This window comes from Carcharodon carcharias, chromosome 18 (genome assembly GCF_017639515.1).
Source record: "Carcharodon carcharias isolate sCarCar2 chromosome 18, sCarCar2.pri, whole genome shotgun sequence".
Taxonomy (NCBI): Eukaryota; Metazoa; Chordata; class Chondrichthyes; order Lamniformes; family Lamnidae; genus Carcharodon; species Carcharodon carcharias.
Genome location: NC_054484.1, coordinates 73,897,802 through 73,924,081, shown reverse-complemented (window position 1 = coordinate 73,924,081; position 26,280 = coordinate 73,897,802). Strand labels below are relative to the sequence as shown.

General features: G+C 40.9%; 1 protein-coding gene across 1 annotated transcript; it reads right to left on the bottom strand.

Moving 5' to 3' along the window:
• Window positions 1-694: 694 nt before the first annotated feature.
• mpc2b (mitochondrial pyruvate carrier 2b) lies at window positions 695-26,153 on the bottom strand. Its single transcript, XM_041211809.1, has 5 exons — window positions 25,853-26,153; window positions 16,928-16,968; window positions 5,398-5,482; window positions 3,519-3,630; window positions 695-923 (listed from the first exon to the last, which is right to left on the bottom strand). Exons 1-5 carry the CDS (start codon window positions 25,950-25,952, stop codon window positions 881-883), a joined length of 381 nt encoding a protein of 126 aa, XP_041067743.1. The 5' UTR covers window positions 25,953-26,153; the 3' UTR covers window positions 695-880.
• Between the last annotated feature and the right edge of the window lie 127 nt (window positions 26,154-26,280).

The following is a 26,280-nucleotide window of genomic DNA, read 5'->3' as shown; positions in this document are numbered from 1 at the left end:
TATGACTTCAACCCATACAGGTAAATTTAAGTGCTCCGTATTGTGTACAATGAAGTTTGTCATCTATTGGTGCTTTGAGGTTTTGATGGAGAATGGTCTGGTTATAGAGCTCTGGGGAGGCTGGCATAACCCTGGCTGCTGTTATAATTCCCAAATCACTCACTGTGCAAGTGGGAGGGAACAGTGCATATCAGGAGGGCTGAAGTAATTTAAAAGTAGAGCAGGCCAACCAAGAAAATGGTGATGGAGTGCATTAAGAGGTAGAATTCTGAGGCATTCTGAGGTAGAGTTCTGGGACTGAAAGAAAAGAAAATGGGGCTATTTTCCCTGGTCTCACACATAACCAGTTTCAAACACTACAATGGCAATATTGTTTGCAAGGCAATATTGTACCTCTTAGATTTAATTAGTAATAAGACTAATATTTACTGATCAACAACACAAATATTAGTTTAACCAGCTTAGAGGCACCTTTGAGCATGTACAAATTTAATCAAAAGGAATACACGGGTGGTCAATTTTTGTACGTAATACAAAAATGTGATTAAGACATGCCCTTATAATTTAGAGATGAGGTTCGATTCTTTTGATTCAGGTTTTAGTAATCTAACTAACTGATGTTAAACAGGTTGACAGAAGTAGAACCAGTGCTGGATCCTATTGTTTTAAAACTAGACTTCATTACTAAGAAACATACATGGCACAGTAAAATTTATTGGGAGATGAAGAACATATTTACAAACATTATATGCAACAGAATCTCTACCATAAAACCATTGAGGCCAGTTATTATATTATCAGTCACCTTGAATCATTTTCAAGGCACTTTAAAAATAAAGACAAGATAATATCTTTGAATCTTGTAGGTTGCTGTTGGCGTTTATTCAGGATGTTCGTCCTTGGACTTTAACTCGTAGTTGTACCTGAGGACATAAATGAGACAGTGGAACAAACTTTGAAAGGACAATAAAGTTGGTATTTAGTATGAAATAAAAAATATATCTAGTATTATGCACCACCCTTCCTTAGTATAGTGATACAATATAAATGTTATTTGGTAGTACAGAATTTGAGTATTACTGACAAATGACATCTGTCGAAGCTTTTCGACTTGCACTCATCAGGACAACCGCAAGAATACCAATGTCAGGGGAAGCAACAACTTTACATTGTATGAGAAGAGAGTGCTGACTGGTTGGCAAGTGGATTCTGGTTGGTAAAGGTGTTGCCATGGAGGATGTACCAGTTGATGGTGATTGACAGTTAACTGCCAAGCATTGTTTGAAATTTAAACTAGGCAGTTTGACTCTGATTGGTCAAGATATTGCCCCGAGGAATGAACCAGCAAATTTGCTGAAACAGGCACAATTTGTGTAAATGTTCTCTCTGTCTGCAAAGAACAGGGGCGTGTGTATTAAAAATGTAGCTTCTTGTAATATATGTACCTCTTTATCAAACACATTGAATTTCAGTTACTTAATATTGTAAAAATTAACCCAACATTGAGGATTAATCTAAGTGAAAATGAAAAAGCAGAAACAGATTTGAACCTCAGCGCCTTAAACCAGTTGTTTGCTTTCAAATATTTTAACATGGATAGAGGATTGGCTAACAGGATAAACAGAATCAGGATAAAATGGGTTATTTTCAACTTGGCAAACTATAACTAGTGAGGTGCTGGAGCCTCTACTATCAATCTATACTACAATCTATTACAGTCTATATTAATGATTTGGATGAAGAGACCGACAGTATTATAGCCAAATTTGATGACAATACAAAGTAAGGTAGGAAAGCAAGTTGTGAGGAGGACGCAAAGAGTCTGCAAAAGATATAGATAAAGTGAGTGGAAAAATGTAAGGTTGTCCACTTTGGTAAGAAGAATAGAAAAAGTGAATATTATTTGAATGGACTGAGACTGCAGAATGCTGTGATTCGAGGATCTGGATGTTCTCATACATTAATCACAAAAAATTAGCATGCAGGTACAGCAATTAATTAGGATGTAAATAGAATATTGGTCTTTATTGCAAAGGAATAAAATAGCACAGCTGTACAGGGCATTGGTGAGACTGTAAAGTTTTAGTCCATTATTTATTGTACCTGCATTGGATGCAGTTCAGGCGGTTCACTAGGTTTATTCTTGGGAATGAAGGGGTTGTCTTATGAGTAAAGGTTGAGCAGTTTGGCTCTATACTCATTGGAGTTTAGAAGAATGAGAGGTGATCTTATTGAAGCATAATGTTCTGTAGGCAATTGACAGGGTAGGTGCTGAGAAAATGTTTCTCTTGTGAGGTAATCTAGAACTAGAGGGCACAGTTTCAAAATAAGGGGTCACTATCTGAGATGGAAATGAAGAGGAATTTCTTCTTTGAGTGTCATTATCTATGAATTCTCTACCCCAGGGCAGTGCAGGCTGGGTCGGTGAATCTATTCAAGGCTGAGTTAGTCAGATTTTTTGATCTACAAGGGAGTCAAGGGTTATGGGGGCAGGCAGGAAAGTGGAGTTATGGCCACAATCCGATCAGCCAAGATTTTATTGAATGGCAGAGGAGGCTTGAGGGGCCAAATGGCCTACTCCTGTTCTGTTGCTTATGTTCTTGTGTTAAAATAATGGATGATGCAAGTTAACGTATTTTATCACTGAGCATGTTTATCACATTTTTTTAAAATTTAAGCTAAACTATTTTCATGCTTATGCACTGAACATCTTTTCAGTGTCTCAAATTGATGAATTTTATGCATAAAAATCTTACATCTCATAACAAATAGTATAGATGCATTTATGGGGAAGCTAGTTAAAAATGAGAGAGAAAAACAAATGGAAGTTGAAACAGTTAGAAGATGAGGAGTGAGAGCAAATGTGAAGCATAAATGTTGGCACTGACCAGTTGGGCCGAACATCCTGTTTCTGTACTGTTAGCTTGATAAGGAGTTTTTGAAAGTATGGTAAAGAGATGGAGAGAAATTTCAAGGAGTTAGGACTGAGGCAACTGAAGGCTCTGTTATCATTGATGGAATAAAAGGAGGGGTGGGGAGTGGGATCCACAGGAGGCTCAAGTCAGAGGAACAGAACATATCAGAGGGAGATAAGACTGGAGGAGATTGCAGAGATGGGGTGGAGCCAAGGCCATGGAGAGATTAATGTACAAGTCAAGAATGGTATTGAAATGATTAGGGGATTTACAGCCAGTGTATTGACCAAAGTTGGAGTTTATGGACGTCAACAAGGAGTCTGTTAAAATAGTCGAGTCTGGGGGTGGCAAAGGGGTTCAGGGCTGAAGGCTCAAGTTGGGGGCAGAAGCAGACAACATTGGATGTGAAAGCAAGCAAAATATGAAGATAACGAATGTTTCTGAAATGTAACTTTGCAACCTCTACTAGAACTTATGCAGGAGGGAAGGCAGGTTAAACTTTATAATTTAAAGAGACTTTAGAAGTGAAAACAATTTTACTTCAGAATCTATCATTTCTAGGCATGAGAGAAGTAAACAAATGTTGCTACAACAGATACTTACTTTGCAATTCGAATTAGCTGTATACAACCTGCACAGCCCAAAAAGAAATTTACAGCAAACAAACTCCAATTCTTCGGAATAATCACAAGGGAGTATCTGGACCAAATCAAGCCTGTTACAAAAAAGAGATTATTAATTTTTATTGTTCTGTTACTATAAAAATATGCAAAGTCAACTACAGAAAGCATGAAATCAGAAAAAGATCATTGGGCTTATTGTGGGCTCTATCCCAGCTATTTAATGCCTGGAAATTGCAGTCAGCTCACCGCTGACATCAAGAGGAATTTCCCAGAGAGAACTCGGAGGCTCTAGAGTGTGGATTTCCTCTGTGATTCCAATGTGACTTTGAATTTGGTACCATCAATAAAAGTGCAGGCAAAAGGCAGACCGATTAGATTGAAGAATTCTCAGGGAACAAAAAAGGAAGTAAAAAGCAGGGATTGTAATTCACATTTTATCAATGTACAGAAATGTACACCAAAACAAAGTTCAGAACTAACACATGGGGTTAAGTATCAAGGAAACTTTAAAAAATAAAAATTATTTTAAAAATCATGCGCTTTTCAAATGGTCAGTTGGAATGAGACTCCACACTTCTAAAATTAGGACAGACAGGAAATTGGAGTTGAGGCCACATTCAGATCGGCCAAGATCTTATCAAATGGCGGAGCAGGTTCAAGATGCCAAATGGACTACTCCTGCTCCTAATTCGTATGTTCATAATTACTTTCTCCGGGGCCAAAAATATGTTCAGCAGTGATTACAACTTAGCTTTTAATGGTATACTAAGTTATCCCTGATTAAAAAGGCTTAACATTTTCATTGGTTTTAACAGCAAGAATTGTGCATATAAAGTTGAAGTTACATTAATGCATTGATTCTATGTTGATTGCATCTGCGAAGACAGCAACAGCACATGATTTGGAAGAACAGAGTATCACCGAAAGCAACTTCTGGTTTTCAGTATTTAACTGCGCACATGCAGATACCAAAAGTTGCTGTCAGTTTTACACACTAATGACAGCGATGCCGACAGTTTCTCCATCATTACAATCACAGGTTCTGGGCCATTCTGTTGACAACATATTGCGTAGTTATTCCCTGATCGCCGAAAGGCAAGAACATAACATTCCAGAATCCACCACCCACCTCTCCTGTATTCAGCTTAGTGGGTTGTCCTCCACAGTTAAGCTCAAAAGTTCTAGCTGCTTTGAGTCAAGGAACAATATCAGATCTCACACCTCCTTTGCCTCTTGCTCTTAAACTGAATGCATGTTCGAATCTGCTAGATAAATTTGTGTCTGGAACACTTGCATTATATCAGTCTCCTGTAAAGAAGCTGCACTAAGAGTAAATAATCTAAGTGCCACTGCGAGCAATAATATTTATTTATGTCCCCAACATGTGATTTACAGAGGTAGGTAGTTAACATAGACTAATAAATTGAAACATCTAGTTTTTAACTGAATTAGTTGATTACTTATGTAATAATTGCAATTAATAATATTGCAAGTACAGTCCTGATGCTCCTAAAATTCAACTTGATCACTTTGGGAACAAATCCTGTTTTATAAGAATATATATACTGAGGCAGGGAAAACTATAATGTTATTAATGTTAGGCAGCAAAGTGCTTTAAAGCACAATCATAGCCTTAACAGGCAAAGGATAGATCACCCTCTTATAGTTCTCTCTATCAGCTGCGATGCTACGATAGTACTTCGCTGGTGGAGGAAGACTAGAAAGGGAGAAGGTTAAAGTTGGTCCAAGTAATTCCTGTTCACTACTCGGTAACGAGACCCAAAGGCTGGGATCAAAGAATAAATAAAGTGTAAACCAAAATATATTACAAAAAATATTTTTGAAAGTCTTTACATTACCTGTAGCACAAAGCACTCCTGACTGAGATGGACTAAGTTTGTTTGCAGGCCTGGCCATGTCAGCTAATCCTGCAATGACTAAACTCTGTACAGAAAATAAAAATGGCATTAAATAAACAACTTCAGCGATATAATACCACAACAACATTTACCTCGCTAGTCTGAAATATATTTCTTTCAAATATGATTTTATGGGTTCAAAACCCAACACCATTTCTCAGCATTTCTTTTATTGATCTTAAAGTTCCATTCTTAGTTTTCCTTGAGTCAACTGGTCTTGGTAGAGGCAGTTATAGGGGACTACACTTGGCATCAGTGTCACTAGGAATGAAGAGGAAATTTGATCAAACTTTGGAAGAAGTAATTTGACAAGGAAGTATTCAATGAATGGCATGACACTAGGAAGTTCTGAGGAATAAAGGGACCTTTGCATGTGTGTCCTTAGCCAGAGCTGCATGTTAGTGGGGTGGTGAAAAAGGCATATGGGACACTTGCCTTTATCAATCGAGGCATAGATTACAAAAGTAGGGAGGTCATGTTCATGTTGGAGTTGTATAGAACCTTGGTGAGGCCACAGCTGGAGTACTGTGTGCAGTTCTGGTCGCCACATTATAGGAAGGATGTGATTGCACTGGAGAGGGTGCAGAGGAGATTCACCAGGACGTTGCCTGGGATGAAACCTTTAAGTTATGAAGAGAGGTTGGATAGATATGGGTTGTTTTCTTTGGAGCAGAGAAGACTGAGGGGCGACCTGATCGAGGTGTACAAGATTATGAGGGGCATGGACAGGGTGGATAAGGAGCAGCTGTTCCCCTTAGTTGAAGGGTCAATCACAAGGAGACATAAGTTCAAGGTGAGGGGCAGGAGGTTTAGGGGGGATGAGGGGAAAAACTTTTTTACCCAGAGGGTGGTGACCGGAATGCGCTGCCTGGGAGCGTGGTGGAGGCTGGTTGCTTCACATCCTTTAAAAGTTACCCGGATGAGCACTTGGCACATCATAACATTCAATGCTATGGGCCAAGTGCTGGTAAATGGGATTAGGTAGGTAGGTCAGATGTTTCTCACATGTCGGTGCAGACTCGATGGGCCAAAGGGCCTCTTCTGCACTGTGAGATTCTATGATTCTGCAGATAAGATTTATATGCAGATTGCAGAAGTATGGATAGAAGCGTACTCTTTTCTCATAGCTGTGGCCCTGAGATACACAATTAAATGTACGAGAAATAGAACATTGAACAAGGTAGATCCTCTCCACACAGGAAGTTTTGAGACTCTGGAATCCACTTTCAGAGTTCACAGGTGAGGCAGAAACTAGGTCAACATTGAGAATTAGATTGGGTAGGTGGATGAAGGAAAAGACATTGCAGGAATACGGAAAAGGGGGGGCAGGATGGGTGGGGGCGGTTGGGGGAGCTAAATACGATTAGAATTATTGTGTAGAGGGTGGACACCAACATCAACTGGTAGATCCAAATTGACCTATTTTACATTGTAACTTCGGTATATTTCTATGAATTAATCTTTATCTAATTTCAAAAGCATTTTATGGTTAAATTTCTTGCAACATATCAACATCCTTCAGATTACAAATCAAATGTTGCAAATGTTTTTGTGAACACAGTAAAAACAGCATATTAAAAATATTTTCCCCAAATGAGAAAAATTGGGATGGTAATAGCGTTTTCAGCAAACAAATAAAAACGATACTGCAGAATCTATTGTCCAAGTACTTTCAAAATAGATTAAGCATGTACATGGATATTTATATAGTGAGGTGAGCTAACATTTAAGTGACTTTAGGATAAATACAAATCTTTTTCATCATATTTCACACAAGTCCTTTATGGAGGCTGTGTATTTTAAAATGATTCTATTTGATGAAGTTTCAAGTAATTCCAATATGCTACAATATTAAAATTATCACAGCACATCTTAACATGGAGAATAGGGAAACCTGGATCAAATAAGAGATTAAAAACATTTATTTGTGCAAATGGACAATTAACTTAAGTCCTGAGATGTGTACTAAATAACCATGACATTATTCTGATAATCCAGCTACACATCAGAAAGGAAGTCCACAGAACGGTAAATTAATATTGAAGAGACCATTCCTGAATGATTACATCAAAATGTATAGCAGTTTCTATCAATCAAAATGAACACTAACAGCACACAATGTCTGACCACAAAACAATCAAAACCAATGTCAAATGGCAGAAAATTGACAGCAAAAAGGCATTAGCGGCAAGGCACAGAAAAAGATAAAATAAAGATTTCTAAATTTATATTTCCAGTTCCTCCATCAGAAGCTTCCATTAGGGCACCAATTTTCAGCACACAAAGTTTGGACAGCCTCAACAATGATTTTTTTAATTGGTCAACATCAATTCCTTCTGTGATTAGCTAACAGATTTTTCTTGAGCTGCCTTTAAAAGCTTCTGAAGATCAAATGGCAGAAAAGAAAATACCAGACAGGCTCTTCTAAGCTGGCATACCAAGCACCCACACCATAATGAGACAGTCACAGCTGAGTTAGGCTGGTTATGTGGCCAGAATGCCTTATCAAAGTAAATCTTCTATGGAGAGCTCGAGTCTGAGGTGCACTCTCATAGCAGTCAAAGGAAGTGTTAAAAGGACACGCTGAAGGCTTTATTTAGAAGTTTTGACATCAACTTTGAGTCTGGGAAAAGAGGCATTAGCAGATATGTGGGCCTGTGAGAAATTTACCTAAGGTGAATGCCTCCTGGACTGCGGAGTCATATGGTCGATACTGGAGGGAGTCTAGCTTTAGCCACTGTTCTGTGTCAGGAAGAACTGAAGCTCCTGCTCCAATGTCTAATTTGAAGTTTGTTTCATGTTTGTTGATCATAATATCTGCTCCAATGGTTCACATTAGATCCTGTAATTTCTCTCAAGAATTGCACTTCGTTGTCTTCAAATTCGTTTGCATCTTCAAATTTTTGAATGCTACATGCTTTAATTGGTTAATCCTTAAATTGCTGTGAGCTGTGGCATAAAGATTTAAAATGTCCTCTCCTCTTACAGGAATGGCACTCTGAATTTTTGACAGGTCATTCTTTATGCCAATGCAGCCTTTTCCCACCACAGTGAGAACAATGAGTTCGCTCTTTCCCTGTTTTTGTGTAGGTGCGCTAATTCTGTGTCCTACAAACTGTACTGTCAATCGTTTATCCCCACAAAATCCCAATCTCCTTGAAGAAATACATGATTTTGCTTTTTCATTTCTGCCCATCTTGTTAACTGCACTGCCATCGATAGCATTAAATCCTCCCTCGACTGTAGAAAATCTGAAAGTCTCCTTTGAGACTCCTACAAAAATGCAATCCCGAATTAATTAGTCTTTCAAATTTGCAATTCTCAGCTAGTCTATGTAAACTATGTAAATCTTTAATGAAGGTATCTACGCTCTCTCCCGGTCTTTGGGTACATGTACTGAACTTTGCCCTATGATGGTGTTCCTTCTAAGGCTGAAAAATATATCAAAGGCTTTTATAACCAATTGGTATGTCACAGCCTTATTTGTTTATGTGCTGTCTGACCACTGTTATCTGTACTACTGCCTATGGCATAGAGTAGGGTACTGATCCGTCCCATGTTAGGCTTTTCTGTTAGTCTCAAAGCAGCTCTGTGCCTGATAAACCTACACCACCAGTTCTTGGCTTGATTTGGGCCTTCCACAAAGTCGAAGCACTTTGGTAAGGGTAAGATTTTCTCCATTGTTTTTCTTCACTCTAGCCTTTCTTCAAGTTCTGTCTTTTCCCAGTCATTTCTCTTTTTTTTCAGATGCTGGGCTCTTTCGTTGGTGCTTTTTCTGTCATCTTTTCCACTGCCACCATCTGTCATTGTTGTTGTGGGTTTTAGATGAGGTTCTTCTTGGAAAAGATTGATTGCGACTACTGGAGGCAAGGCTGTTGGGAAACTTTACCTTTTATTGAACATCCTACTAACTATATGCAAGATAAGGCTTAGCACAAGGCTTCACACAGAACTATTAGCATATTGTTGTCATGTGATCTTACATCAGCGACGTAGACTGTCTATTTACATATTCAACAGTAATCCTTTATACTACATAAATGGCTTGTATTCACTCAAGCTTAGAAGGTTGATATCTAATCTAGTCGAGATGCTTAAAATGATAGGGCAGACACAGAGGAACTATTGAATCTCTATCTCCTCTGGTGGGTAAATCCAGAACAAATGGAATGATCTTCAAATAAGAGTTAGGCCATTTAGAAATGAAATCAGGATGCACCTTTTTCACAGAACAGGTAGTAGAAATTTGGAACTCTCCCCCTCAAAAGGCTGTGGATGTTGGGTCAGTTGAATCATTCAAGACAGACACTGATAGAATTTTGTTGTTAGGTAAGGGTATCAAAGGATAAAAAGCAAAAGCAAGTAAATGAAATTGAGGTACAGAGGAGCCTTAATTTAATTGAATGGTGGAACTGATGGAATGACTACTCCTCTGTCAATAGCCAGATTTTACCAGGCCACTTAGAATATGTTCAGACTTGGAGGCCTGTAGAAACTGAATGGCAGATGTTGGACCGGAGGTCTGACACTTTGTTATGTTGCTTCTAGATTTTATTGAATGTGGCAAACATGGAGGGGGGACTTCGCACATTGACCGGGTGGGAAAGCAATTAAGGTATTTAAGAGGCCAATTAAATGGGATTTTGGGGCACATTTCTGCATGGGGAACCTCACTTTGTTAAAAGAGGCCAAAAAGAATTAACCAGCTCAGTGCTGGGTCTATTAGGTATTGAGAGAGCCAGCGTATAGTTGCAGGGAGGGTGGTGCATGGAGGGCATTTCCACACAGCAGAAGGGGGTAAAGGGTGCTAACACTGTGGAGACATGCTGTTAGGATAACGTGGGGACAGTGGCATTTTCTCTCAAGCAGCGATTCAGGGAAAGGTGTGAGGTTTCTGTATGGATAGGTTTCAGGGAAAGGTGTGAGGTTTCTGTATGGATAGAAGGTTTTGGAGTAGGAGAGAGGCCACCTGCCATGGGCCTCAGCCACCCAGGCTTCAGTGGCTCCCATTGAGGAGCAGCAGCTCAGAGGGAGGGAGGTCCAGGCACTAATGGGGGCTCAACAGGAACCTCAGGACTAGCAAGAGGGCCAGCTTCAGGGTGGGCAAAGTAGAGAAGAGCAGAGAGGGGCATGTCAACAGCCTCATGTGCGCAGAAGAAGCTATCCCCAGGAGACAGTTGACAGTCTGGGGCTGAACTATCTCCAAAATGTCTCAGCAGCGGTGTCAGTGAAAACTGCAGCTCTCCAGGGAGGCGGTCAATAATTTCTATGCCATACTGCAGGGCGAGCTGAGATCCAAGGGGTTGGTGGACACCCAGTGCCAGTGGCCCTGAAGATCACTGTGGTTTCAACTTCTACATCTCTGTTTGTTTACAGGTATCCAGGGATGTGTGGGATCTGCCATTTTGCAGCACACTGGTGCATAAAAGAGGTGAGCATGCTCAAGAGGACTGGCAACGATGTGCAATAATGCATCAATTCAGAAAGTGGAGAAGTCCACTGGGTTCGGGGCCATTGCTGGATTCCCCCATGCATGCATGTGGCCATTAAGGCTCCCACAGTCTAGCCAGCAACAGCCTTCCAGCAACAGAAAAGATTTCCACTTGCTCAATGTTCAACTAGTCTGCCACTACCAAAGGTGGATTCTTCAGATGTGTGCAAGGTTCCTGGGAAGCAGCCTACATACTGAGGCAATCACAGGTGCTGCAACTTTTCTGGCTTCCTCTGCACCTTCAGGGATGAATACTTGAAAACAAGATATTCCCACTAAAGACATGGCTGCTCATGCCTGTGAGGAATCTAAGCATGGGTACAGAGAAGGTAAAATGCAAGTGACAATTGAACAGACCACCAGGCTTCTCAAAATGTGAGTCAGGTGCTTGATCGATCCAGTGGAGCCCTTCAGTATGTCTCAGCAAGAGTCTTGCTTATCATGATGGTCTGTCATGTTCTACACAAACATGGGGCTACAAAGGGAGGGGGACGGAGGAGTTGGTCATTGAGGATCTTGTGGATCGCAATGCCTCCTATGAGAGGATGTACAGGAGACTCCTTGCCATGGATGAAAGGTGAGGGACCACAGGCAAGGCTCAATGAGATACACACAAGGGAGACTGAGTTTGCACTTTTGTAGAGACATTTCTTGTGCCCTTTATCCCCTTTCAGAAATATTTCAATAAAGCCTTACCTTTATTCAGTCCTGCTGTTGCCTCCTTCATTTTGCACTCCCATTTCACAGCACCCAGGTGCTCAAAACACTGTAGCAAGGCTAAGGAGTTGACCATAAGTGGCTTGGTCTGTTGCTTCCAGCCCATTGAGGAAACCAGGCTGTAGAATGAGGTCTCACAGGGCAACATGAGTTGGAAAGAGAGTCAACAACCGTGCTTGAACCTTTTTATTGAATGGCACAACAAACGTGAAGCTGAGCATCTACAAATTCTATTCACCAGTGAACCCCAATTGCAGCTAGGTGCTCTTCGTAATTCTCCTACAAGGTGTTCACCCTGCGCTTGCAGCTGAGGTGGAGGAAGGCTACTGATCTTGCTGTCCTGTCTCTTTGAATGACCCTGGCTGCTGCATTAGAGCTGCCTGAAACCTGGAAAGCCCCAACATGTTGAGCGGCTCCAGCACAGGTACAGGACTCTCCTCTGTTGTCATGGCTACTCGCGTTCTAATGTCACTGGCAGAGGGGCTGCTGTTACACTTGGAGTCATGCAGGTCTACAGCACAGAAAAAGGCCCTTCGGCCCATCAAGAAGAACCCCCAGATGTGGAAGGAAGCTATTCGTTCCCCTCCCTTGCAAGGGAGGCTTGTACCTCCTTCCTAACCTGAGCAGCACAAAGCCCTGTTGGTGACCCTAGCAGATTCGTCTCCCTGCTGCATAGGGCTCACGGATAAGGTGACAGCATGCAGGTTTGCGCACAAGTCCAGCATCAACTGATGGTCTAGTGGATCCAGTTCTCCATGAGGGTTGCTAATATCTTGATGGAGGAAGCCATACGTGCACACACCCGAGACGTGGCAACACTCATGGCCTGGACGGACTCCTGTAACATTCGCACATGGGTGCACATTATCTCTGGCAGCTCTGCCAGATATTCTCTTACTGCATGCTGTGGCTGTAACAATTGTGCTGCCAACAGGCAGAGGCTCAGTGGCAACAGGCAGCAATCAGGCAGAAGTTCCTTGGCAGCGAGCAGCAGTCAGACAGAGAGAGGCTTGCTGGCAGCAAGCAGCAGTCTGGCAGGGGCTCACTGGCAGTGAGAAGCAGTTGGACAGGGCTAGCAGCACTTTTAAATATGGCGCTAGCACATACCACAGCACCACGAGACCGCACCTTCACCGTCTGCCCTTGCACCTCTGCTGTTCAACTGTGCTTGCGCACCACTGCACCCACCCAGCCACTGCTGAACTTTGGAGCAGAACACGATGATCCCCATGTGTATTGTGAACACAGTAATGGTGCCTAGCCTTGCTTGAAATGTTCAATCTGCTCACTTTCATGTATTTTATGAATTATTGACATTTATTGTAACTAACTGATAACGGTTTTAGTATGTGATGTAAAATCTCTAGCACATGCAGTCAATTGATAATTGTCAACAAATCATGAAAATTAACACTTAAATAAATTCTGATGATTCTCTTCTAGGAACTGAGATCATAATTTTGGTAGTCAAGTGGCTTGCCTTCCATCTCTATTTAAATTTATGCAATTCCATGTGCTATGGAGAGAACTTGATTGTAGGGGTAAACTGTTCAAGTATTTTGATCGGTAACTAAAATAACATGGATCAGTGACTAACCATGGGTCCAAACAAACTTTCCTGGAATTTACAGAACCAGTAATTGCTCAAATCTATTAAAAGTTAATAAAGATCATTAAAATGGAAGGGGTTGGGGGGAGGGGAAGAGGGGAATCTAATGGGTAGAGCAACATGCAGGGAAGTTTTGAACCCATACAAATTTTATGAATACGGGAGATAATTAAAGAATCCATCTAACTAGATCACATAATCAACTAAAATAAGGGTAGTTAAGAATTGGGTTTCATTATAATGTAGATTTTGATGAAGGCTTTGACAGCAAACTGTCAGTGCTTGCCATCATTACCCCTGAAAACTGACCAGAACTTCAGAATTTCAAGCAAGTGTGCAGATTAACACGGAAACCTAGAAGCTGTGGTTTGTCAATCTCTGATCTGTCACAGGCTGCGCTGTTGCCACACACACCCCTTCCCCCAGAGCCAGCAATCAGTGAAATCAGTTGTTGTCACAAGATCTTCCCCTTTTCTGCTCTCACATTGATGTTAGAAATACCATAAAAAGTTGAGCCTAGTTCAATGAGAAGCTGAGTTTTTAAATGTGTCAAAATGTTTGTCGTTGCATAGAATATTGTGTAAATTGATATATCATTTCCTGGTTCAAACATTATTTACTGTGCACAATTTTTTTATTTTGCTACATATAAACTACTATAACAATGTGTGGATGTACCACAAATCAAAATCCTATCCTATTCTTCTATTACAGAAGAAAGTTATATGAATTTGTGCAAGTGGAGGCTATTTTGATAACGTTGACCGATTATTTATTTGCTTTAAGACTTTGAAAATTGAAGGCATACATTTTTTACAAAATGCTCTCATGATGTTTTGATTACATTCCAATCAATTACCATCTTCATTCGACAAATGTTCCAATTGAATTCTGCCATTCACAACTAACCCTACCAGAAATTCCTGTAATGTACATTTAGTTAATCCAAAGCTGCTTTAACGCAGAAATCGATAAGACATGCTGGCCCAGATGCATGGAATTCAATACCCCTGGACATATGAACCACCTCAGCAAAATTTTTGTTTTAAGTATTAAATGGAAAAAATTAACCTTGATAGATACTTTTAGTAATAATGTAGGAGAAAGATGTCTATTGGTCTCATCTCTTTTTATAATGCTTTTTTTTAATGCTCTCAGATAATCTTAAGTACTGCTCTTAATGCTCATTCTTCTTGCTCTCCTTTTTGAATCACTACTCTGTAAATTCAGGTACAGTAATTAATTATAATTATCTTATTGTGTAACATGAGGTTTCAGCTTTCTGGCCTTTTTTCCTATAAACACATTACAACTTGCGTATCTGTCTCTTTCTCTCCCTTGAGTGGAGTCAACCTTCAAGCAAATGCTTACAACCTCCCCTCTCATACAAACATTAACAATCCATATGTACCAACGTATTTGAATCTGTGCATTGTCATGCCTTGCACCAGAGCTTCACACCTCCCTCAGACTTCCGAACCAAACTCGACCTCCTCAGAAATGTGGAGTGTACCTGGGAGTCCTTCCTCGTGGTGCAGGACCATCAGGGGAAACCAAGCCACACCCCTTTTTTATGGTACTAGCTGCTGTATTCCGGTAAGTTTAAAGGTCCCAAAGCCACTTTGAGAAGCTATGGAGAGAAGGTAAGTGTATAAACGGGTAGGGTGGCAGGTGAGTGCTGGGTGAGGGACTAGAGTGGCAGGTGAGTGCTGGGTGAGGGACTAGAGTGGCAGGCGAGTGCTGGGTGAGGGACTAGAGTGGCAGGCGAGTGCTGGGTGAGGGACTAGAGTGGCAGGCGAGTGCTGAGTGAGGGACTAGAGTGGCAGGCGAGTGCTGAGTGAGGGACTAGAGTGGCAGGCGAGTGCTGGGTGAGGGACTAGAGTGGCAGGCGAGTGCTGGGTGAGGGACTAGAGTGGCAGGTGAGTGCTGGGTGAGGGACTAGAGTGGCAGGCGAGTGCTGGGTGAGGGACTAGAGTGGCAGGCGAGTGCTGGGTGAGGGACTAGAGTGGCAGGCGAGTGCTGGGTGAGGGACTAGAGTGGCAGGCGAGTGCTGGGTGAGGGACTAGAGTGGCGGGTGAGGGGGTAGCGTGGCAGGCGAGTGGGTGAGGGGGTAGGGTGGCAGGCAAAGGGGGAGTAGGGTGGGTCAGGTGGTTTGTCAAGGGTGGGAGGGGGGGATGTCAATAGTATAGTTACCCAGATGTTAAAACTGCTTTTAATCCTTCCAAATTTTTCCTGGCTAACTGTTCTGGTTAGTGAGTTGGAACCATCTGAAGTCCCCAATTCTAGCTCAGAGTTTTGGAAGGTTCCAAACGTAGAGCATTTGCCCATATAATCTTCCTGGGCAGTTTCTGCATAGTCAATGCGTGAGGATTTCTGAGGGGTCACCTAGTGCACCTTGGGGTGTATGAACATCCGAAGATCGGAAGTTCTGGATCGTTGTGTTTTTGGTTCCAAAGTCTAAATCATTAATGTAACATATTTAGCTTTGAAATTCTTCCCATGACTTATCCTAAGTCAGTTACAACTTTTTACAAAATTGCGTGTCATTAAATTGGGCTTATATTTCCTGAGAAGTAAAATGAGAATTGTTTGGCATAATATTCATAATATTAATAATTGTAATAGGATTTAAAGTAACTGAACATTTTCCTTATCTATCTAATGAGGCCTTAATATCATTACAATTAACACAAGTGTCCTGTAATTATGTTCTGTAATAGATGGAATCCCCTTCCAGGCACCAATCAAGTTTAATTAGCACAGCTTTTAAATAAAAAGTCACTTGCACATCAACTGTTTTATGCAAGTGCTAGAAAAGATACAAGCACAACGAGTACTATTAGTCACCATACACAATATTTGATTAAGTTATAAATAATTATATTCCCATTACCATTTAAAAATTGTGGTTCAGACATAGATTATATACACATTCAAATAAAATGTCAGGTTTACTCTGGTTAATACACATCTGAATAACAAAAGTGCTCAAAGTTGATATCCATTTTAAGTCAACCAGTAAGGATGGCATATACTGTTGGTCAGGTTTGTGATCATTCAGCACCTCATCACAAATAACATAGAAATTACTGAATTTATCATTTGTAAAATTCTGATCAACTGTTGCTTTATCCTGAAGAGTCAATAAGTTAAGGAAGACATGAAAAGTTCTGTTCCAATTAAATAAATCGACATCTTAAATTTTGTCAAAGTTTTAGCAGTATTCCCCCTTTTCATGTAACTGTATATGGTTATTTGTTTTACAGAAACTGAGTTTCTGAATCTTTAAAACAGAACTCGGAAAAAGCCAATTCTTGTGTGCTATCTCAAATTAGCAAGACTCATTTGAATTCAGGAGAAAAGTTGTCAACATTAAACTGGTTCTACTCTTTCTTTCTAATTCATCCTAATGCTTGCTGTAGCATATTAATACTGTACCTGGAAATTTTGGACTAAGTTGCAAAGACATGCTTAGTGCTTAAGAAAGCAAAATTTAGTCTGTGTCACCAACCTTGCCAATGGAGGCAATTCTGGACCAGTATATCTTGTCAATTGTACTTTGTATGTGCTTATTGTTTAGTAACTTCTTTCAGGATCAATCAGTATACCTGCTTTGCTAAGCCTTTGAGTTTGATGAAACATGATACACTCACCCATTTCATAATTGGTGCCCAGAAAAACACGGTGCGAGGACCTGGAAACAAAATAGCAGTAATTAAAGGTTCACATTTTCAGGATGCAATTTACTAAATCCTTTACTTGTTTGAATAAAGGCCAATAATGAGCATACTATAGATGGAAAGAGTAGAAGGTAAACTAAGTTAACAGTTAAGTAAAGGGTTTTAAAAGCCTGTGTATTGTGGAAACCTAACAAAACTCGAGGATGAATTCGATTGAAAAATGGTGCATTTCCCTAATTTCAACACGATAAGGATCCAGAGAGGAGAAGGTTCTTTTTAGGGAACATATTGGAAATTTAGGAGGAATTTGACCAGAAAGTTCAGATGAGAGCGAAAAACAAGATAGCTATTCGGAACATTCCTTGGGAGAATTTATTTTCAGGCATCCATTTATTTCAATAGATTTAACTATTGTGCCATGACTTACTTTTAATGGAGTAATTGGATGATGGCTAAATTTAATGTACATTAATTCCAGTAAACTTAAAAATTTTACTCTTAGAGCCAGGGCAAAAATACAGTATCCTCAAGATGTTGGTTGCATCTTTAATCCCCTTATTTTTGATTTTCATGCAACATTCTTGTGCAGCCAAAAAAAAAATATCTTGCTCCTAGTCCTCTGCTATGCAGGACAAGAGATTGGGAAATCGCCAGTTAAATTTTAAAAGATATCATCTGCAGCAGAGTGCACGCTCAAAAACGAACGTCCAAAAATGCATCTGTCCATGGTCACCTTTTCAATTTAGTGGATATTTTAAGTGCAAAAAAAACTTAAGTAGGTAAAGTATAGTTTATCCAGTAACCTGTTATTTCAGCAGAAATGAAAAGTCTGTAGCTCTGTTTGTATCATACCCCTGTACAGAAACTGGTAACAGTCACACCAATCTGCTACCAAAAATATAGCCCATGCAAAGCAGAAGTTTTTTCATAGCTCATCATTACTATTAAAAGCTTTTAATTCATCAATAGTTTTTAAGTAGGCCAGGATTTACATCTTTCCATTTAAAAAACAGAACTTTAATAAATATTGCATTGTGGTGCTGGCTACACAAACTTAATTGCACAATAGCTCTCAAATGATTGGAAAATTGCCAAGGACATTCAGTACCAAGAACCCACAAGATTCTGCCAAAGTAATGTAATTGCCCAGAGCAGACTGCTATAACTTATCCCACTGTAAAGCCATCAGCAAATTCAACGTTAAATTAAATAAACCAAATAAAATGCAAATCAGTCTAACGTTTTGATTCCGTTTTGCAACAGATTAGAAATAATGCTTTCATAAATAATATTTCCTGTTCTTTTCTCCAACAGCCAACTAGCAGACAAAGCTATGAAGATCATGTCACAGCTTCATTTGATGGAACAAAATAGTTGTCAAAAGTAATTAAACATTGCTTTGGTTCTTAATTTTAAAAAACGTAATGAAAATAGTATAAAACAAAATACCATGGATGGTGGAAATTTGAAATAAAAACAGAAAATGCTAGAAATATTGAGCAAGACAGGCAGCATCCGTGGAGAGAGAAATTAATGTTTTGGGTCTGTGACCTTTCATAGAACTGATGATTGGACATTGACCTGAAATGTTAACTCTTTTTCTCTCTCCATAGACACTGTCTGACTTGCAATGAAAAGAGTGTTTAATAAATTTTGGTTGGAATAGAGGGCACAGCCTTACAACATTTCTCAGGATAAGGTCAAGTCTAAACGATGGATTAAATGAGGCAATTTGCTAAATACAATGGCTTGACACTTTTAAATTATATTTGAATGTTATGTATTTAATGCTTTTTAACACAATGAGCTCCTTTAGCTTCTATGTGGTTTCTCTGTAATGAACTCTAGTGCTAGCGCACAAATTACTGGATTTATCGAATTCAATGTATTAATATTATTCTCTATTTATAACTAGATAATTAACCAAACAACCCTGCCACTGATCAACTACCCATTAAGTAATTTAGTTAGATAAACCAGATGGTTGCTGGTTTGATTCCCAGTCTCCATTGAGATCAATGGAAGGGTGGCACAATTGGTCTTAGCACCCAGAATGGGCAGGGTAAAACTAGTGCTGGTAACACCTACAAGCAGGACACTTGCCTCATCCAGCTTGGACAGGGGAGGCCTTTAACAGAATATCATACATGGAGATAATACAGGTGCTCTCCAAAATAGGTTTGGAAAGGGAATCCACAATCAGATCCAACTGCACTACACAATCATTCAAAGCACAATTTCCAACAATGAGTAGGAAAGCTTTTTGCTCAAATATGGAGTCAGGCAAGTCCTCTCTTCTGTCTCTTTTGTATGCTATATGGAACCTTTTGTTGAGTCGGTCAGGAAGGATACGGGCATAAGAGGGATGATGATCCCAGCAGCGGAGACACTCAGGTCAAAGCCTCCCTGTACATGGACAACGTTGCTGTCTTCTACTTGGTTTCGCCGTCAGTTTGCAGACTGATGAGCATCTGCAACCAGTTCAGCTTGGCCATGGGAACCAATGTAAATTGCAGCTAGAGCAAGATCATGTTCTTTGGAACTGGAAAAGCCAACCCTTTGTCCCCTGTACTGTCAGGTCAGACTACCTAAGGTGCTGGGAATATGGTTTTGAGGACCAGGGCACATGCCAAAAGGTGGGAGGAGCATATGGTCAAGGTCAAACAGAAACTGTGCATGAGGGAGCAGCACTCCCTCTTCATTATGAGTAAGAACCTGGTCATCAGGTGTGAGGTGCTCTCTGTGTTGCACGTAGTGCACATTTGGCCCATAAAATGCTCCTGTGCCAGGGTGTTCACGTGGACCATCTTCCATTTTATCTGGAGATCGAAAATGGACTGTGTCTGCAGCAACACCACATAAAGGGTGGGATGGGAAAATGTACCCAATATCTTCCTTTCCTGAAGGTCACCTTGTGTGTGGCTGCATCAAACTAAGCATAGACCCTTAGTATTCAAACACCAAATGCTACTATGTGCTGAGGTTCTATCTGTCCCCAGTGTTGTGAAAGATGGGTCTGACCATGTTGCCATGAAACACTCCATTCAGTTGAATCTTACCATATCACTTGCCCCTTGTGGAAATGTTTCTGCACCTTTGGCCACAAGTACCTCAGGCAGTAGTCTGCACAAAATCTCCTCAAGGCTTTGTAGGAAAAGGAAATGGTTAATTCTGTTGGTGGATTCCTTGAGCAGATTGTCAGTTAGTTGGCACAATGCTTCATTGCCAAGACTTTCAAACAAGCATCAAGACATAGCTTGGTTGCTGGTGAGAAAGGCCTTCCTCATCAGACCCTTCATGTATACCTGGAGTCTCAGCACTACCACATGCTGCCCGTGAAATGGCTGCAGTGGGAAAGAGACCCTTTCCAGGAGGAGGTGGGCATGTGCCTTTGTAAAGAAAGTCTGGAAAGCCATGCAGTGGTTCTTATCAAAGTTCATCCAAAGCAGCAAAGTGTGTTATAGGCTGTTCCAGGGACCCCGCCGTGAGAAGCATCATCTGGTGCTGGAGGAAGATCAACTCTCTGAAAGACGCTCTTTGGCCTGCAAGGAATTTGCTAGTCTTGCATATTCCTAAGTCTAGGCCTATGTGCTGAGGGATGCACTAAAGCTTGGGGCAGCCACTGTAAAGGCTCAACGGAGAAAGTTGACAGTCTAAAGCCCTCCTGCCATAGTACACTGAGGGGCAGGAACTCAGAGTTTAGGATCCCCTGTAAACTCCTCAGACTGAAGAAAAATGCTTAACATGAAATAAAAATGTATATAGTAAATATAAACTGTAATTGTAAGGTAGTGAGGCATCTCAAGAATGCAAAAAATTAACTGTATTGCATTTTATGTAAGGTCAAAGTTGAACTGCTGTGTAATGTTTTGTTTCAAATTTTATAAGTATATTTAAAAAAAAATAAGTTGATGAGGATGTCCAACCTCAATGACTATGCAGTGATACTGGATCCATGCCGTGCATGACTGTAGGGAAAGACAAGATTGGGGTTGGCTGTGACATCCTCTTCTATGGTAAAATAGCCACTAACTCATTGTTAAATCAGTGAAATTTACAGCACGGGAGGTCAGTCAGACCTTTGTGCAAGTGTTGGCTCTCTGAAAGTTATCCATTTCCCCCATTCCCCTGTCCTTACTCCACACTCGTTAAGTATTTATCCACTTCTCCTTTAGAAGCTATTTTTTCACACCACTGCACCATGTCCTAACAACCATCCATGTAAAAGGATTTCTTCTAACTTTTCCTGTTGTTCTTTGGGGATGATTGTATATTTATGCCCTTTAGTTACCAGTTTAGATTACAGGAAAGCCTTGTGAAAGCCCTCGACATGCTCTTAAACTTCAATGTCCTGATGAAAAGCCCCACATGCGCCAGGTCTCTGGATAACTAAAGATTCTCTTCAAAAGTGCAATCTTTGTCAATCTCTTCCTCACCCTTTCTTAAAGTGTTTAGTAAAAACAGTACCCAAGATTCTAGCTATTGCCTGACCAATGATTTGCATAGGATTAGCATTACCTCTTTGTTCTTCTATTCAATGTCCTTCCATTTTTAAAGATATGTGTGTGGGAACCTAAAAGTCTCTCTGCACTTTTTCAACCTAGCAAAATGTATCATCTCACAATTCTCCACGTTAAATTTAATCTGATACTATCTGCCCACATTCTCCTGAAGTTTCTTACAGGGCTACTCACTGTTACCCAGGCTCTGTACTTTTGAGCCATCTGCAAATTGTGATATGTGTCCTCTATATTCAAATCCAAATCATTTATATCTATTTAAAACAATGGTTCCAATATCAACCTGGGGAACACAACTGTTTACATCCTTCCAGTCCAAAAGAAATTCACATATAGGCTATCAATATTGTTACAGTGCACAGTTATGATATTATAAATTTTTAGGAAATCTATTTTGAAGGTCATATTTTGTAATCCTTGGACTGGGTTTAAAGACTATTCCCAAAATGAACTCAAAGGATCACTTGACTTTCCCTTGTGGATTCGGGCTGGAACCCCTTCAGTCAGAAAAAGAGGAGATATCCTCAGATGTACAAATTTAAAATTCAATGAGTGTTCCTAAAGAGTAAACAGAAACTTATTGACTTGATGGTTTTTCCTCCAAACACAAATACACTAACTGATAAGGCACTGCAAGGTGTGCACAATTTTCATCACTACAGGGGGCAAGAAGACTGCAAATAACTATAATGGAATTATCACTAGCCTTATATGGAAAGTAACTCTACATTCTTGTACAGGTCACATGATAATGGTGGCCATCTTGCCTAACCTGCAAAAAGCATTGAAAAGGGCAGGAAGCTGGCAGATCCAGGGAGAGACAGTGAAAGGCATCTGAAACAGCTACTGGTCTGCTATAAAGTAACTAGGCAGCTAAAAAAGTGCCCCATCTGCAGAAGAGAAGTAAGGAACCTCACCTCCTCCCTGTAAGCCTGATTCCATCTACTAGGCTCACCTGTTAAAGCAACCTGACATTTTGACAGTGGAAGCCATCACAGCTGCAGAGAAAATCCTACAACTTCAAAACCTTCACTCTAGAAAATGCAACATCTCGACTTCAAAAATATTGGGCAGGATTTTGCCCTTGGTGGGGGGTTGTCAGGAAGCTGACCGCTGCCCACGATCGACTCCACACCGCGATTTCATGCGGGTGGGCCAATTAAGGAATTGGAACACGAGCAGCCACACTGAGCGCTGCCTGTGCAGGCGGGGGGAGGAGGGCGATCGTGGATGAAGTTTCCTAAAAAATGTAAAGGCTGCTTAGCATTTCGCCTGCCCGCCCAATACAAGGTTGGATGGGCAGTGTAAATTTGAATTTAATTAGATTGTTAATGGCCTTAATAGGCCTTTTAATTATCGGAGGGCGCGCACCCAACTCTGGTGCGCCCGCCAAACTAAACATCGCGACTCTGCACAAGGACGTCGGGATACACGCCTGATGTCATCGTGCATCTTTTTACATTCAGGCGTGTCGTGCACGCGCCCACACGCCAAGTGTAATATTCTGCCCATCAAGTCTGCAACGAATATGGACTAAACTGATCAAATTTTAATAAGTATCATTTTATCTTCGTTTGTAACTAAATTTTGTGTATGTTAGTAACTTTCTCTTTTCTTAAGTAGCTTGCAGAGTAATAGAGTGAAATAAACTAACCTTTTCCTTTTTAAGTAAAAAGACATTGCTGCTGCGTTATTTTAAATTGAATTCTCACACCATGAATAAGAAAATACATACACACACATGCAAATACATTGCTCACAGGTGACTTTAGGGAAACATCTTTTAAAGCGCCTGTGACAATGTCCTGGGGTACCAATGGCCAGAAATTGAACTTGACCAGCTATATAAATACTGTGGTTACAAGAGCAGGTCAGAGGCTGGGAATTCTGTGGAGAGTAACTCACCTTCTGACTCCCCAAAGCCTCTCCATCATCTACAAGGCACAAGTCAGAAGGGTGGTGGAACACCCTGCACTTGCCTGGATGAGCACAGCTCCAACAATACCCAAGAAGCTCGACACCATCCTGGACAAAGCAGCCCACTTGACTGACACCTTATCTACCACCTTAAACATTCACTCCCTGCACCACCGACAATGGCAGCAGTGTGTACCATTTACAGATGTATTACGGCAACTCACTCCTTCGACAGCACCTTCCAAATCCACAATCTCTACCACTTGCAGCAGATGCATGGGAACCACCACCAGCAAGTTCTCCTCCAAGCCACACACCATCCTGACTTGGAACTATATCACTGTTCCTTCACTGCTGCTGAGTCAAAATCCTAGAACTCCCTTCATAACAGCACTGTGGATAAAACCTACATCACATGGGCCTCAGTGGTTCAAGAAGGCAGCCCACCACTGCCTTCTTAAGGACAATTAGGGATGGGCAATAAATGGTGATAGCCAGCGATGCCCACATCCCATGAACGAATAAAAAAAAATCGTGAAGAATAGGCACATGTGTGGGACACATAAGGACCCAAAAATATTTCAAGGAGCAGGATGGGGTAAATTGGCAAGTAAAGAAAAAAGTACATCCAATTAAAAGAATAACTATTCATTACAGCATAATTAATATATGGTCATATAAACTCAAAAATAGCTTTAGAAAAACTTCAAAGATACCTGGATGGCCTGGAGCAATGGGCAAGCCAATGAAGATTTCTGTTAAACCCTGGAAAATGACTATGTGCTATTCTCCAAAAGAAACAAGCCAAAGGAAGAAGATACAAAGATTGAGCTGTTATCAAAACCAGCAGAGAGCAGAGGTCCCTGGGCAAACTTTCCAGAGGAATATGGCTTCAGCATCAATAAGATAACTGGCAGGGTATCAGCCACGCTAGGCCAATTACGAGCCCTCTGAGGAAAGAAGCATAAAAGCAACCCTGTAACTTTCCTCATAGCGTGTATCCATTTAATCCTGGAATACAGATAGGCAGGGGCACTGCAAGCCAACCATAAATTAAAATGCTCCAAACAATCCAGAACTGAGCAATTAAGGCAGCACATTCCATACCATGCTTTATCTACTCAACCTGTAAAAGCTGTGGATTCCAAACCATGCAATGGACAGGGGAAGGGGAGAGAGAAAAAGAGACAAAGTGTTGGGGGTGGTGAAGAATGAGAGAAACGGTGGAAGGAGGGAATGGAAATATTGCCTCAGTGGGTACAGTTCAATGGCCATTTTGGAACATTTTGTTCTGGGCTACCGGGAGATATTTTCTATTCAGTTTTTTTGGAGAGTGGGCTGGTGGGTTCTGTTATTCTATTTTCCAGTATTTTTGCAGGAACACAATCAAATTTGCAAATAAAAACAATCAAAAGTGACCTAAGACACCATGATCTGATATCATATCCTGCAGATGGATCCCAGCCCTGCTCCAGAACAAAATCCAATTTATACTGAAGTACTTTATAAATTTGCCATACTTGGCACCATTTGCTACTAAACAATGGTCCAGGTAAATCTATATCGGCTTGTAGGTCAGCACCTAATCTTCTGTTTACTATGGCGGCTTAAGCGTCACAGTTTTGCGAAAACCATTGAAGTGTTCTAGTGTCCACTGTCATCTCCTTGAAGATGTGGGGAAAGAAAGATTAAAATTATGTGCATAATTCATTTTTGAAAATCGTAACTGGAAATACTAAAGTTAAATTTGCTTTAACTTTTAATAGCAAATGATCCAAAATGGGCTAAAAAGCAATATTATCTTCAATCAAGCAATAACCTCTATTTCTAAAAACAAAGCTTCAAGGACAAAACACGTCCAGCAGCATTCTGAAAAGAACCCAGTTGATAACCAGTTGAAACTTGACAGATTTCTTTATTTACCAATCTGTACAGCGGGAATCATTTTAGCTCCACCCTAACTGAATGGCATGAGTACATTTCTAGCTATTCATTAAAATGCTAGCAATTGATTTACTGGGATAATACGGCGAGATGTCAGAGTCCATTTTACAACTAGTTTCCTGGAAAGGTGAACATTTAAGAACCTTTGCGGAGTCGTCCATCTCCTCTCCCAAATAATTTATTTCAGTAACAACAACTGTCAGGCCCCAACCGACCAGTGACAAACGGCTGAATATCGTGACGCTTTTAAAAATATTACACATAAAAAGGTTTGCGATTTGTCTTCGTGCATCATTCCTCTATTTATTTGTCGATCGGAAAGCGCTAAAAAAAACATTTCAACGCAGCAGCAGCATCCACTGCCCCCACCCTCTCCCCTTCACCCCCACCCCCACACACTTAGCACCAGTCGCAGGCTAACATCCGCCTCAGCCGCTCTGTCTTCTATTTCACAAGCATGAACCTAGCCATCATATCTGGCCCATGCCGGTCGCAGCAGCAAGACAAGGCTGTTTACCTGCCGGGTGTTCATAAAACGGCTTCATCCTGGGAGGCAGCATCAATCCGATCTTGTCCAATACTCGGTGATAACTCGCTCTCAGACCCACCACCGACATATTCCACTGATTATTTTAACCGGCAAATAAATATTATAAATCTGAAGTGTCTCTTCAAACAAGATCGTCCAAAATCAACCGCATACGTCAACCCGAAAACCCCGACCCGGCTCGTCCTCCAACTTTGCCCTTTTACTTTCCCCGGACTGACACTGACTGTACCGGGAGCTGGGTGACCATGGGATAGTGGGAGGAGCCAGCATCGGAGTCAGCGCGAGAGGGAGAGCGCGCATGCGCGCGCATCGGCCCTTCACCTTTATTCGCCGAGCGACGCCCACCCCTTGACAAAACACGATTGGTTAGTAAGGACGTCAATCACCCTGCGTGA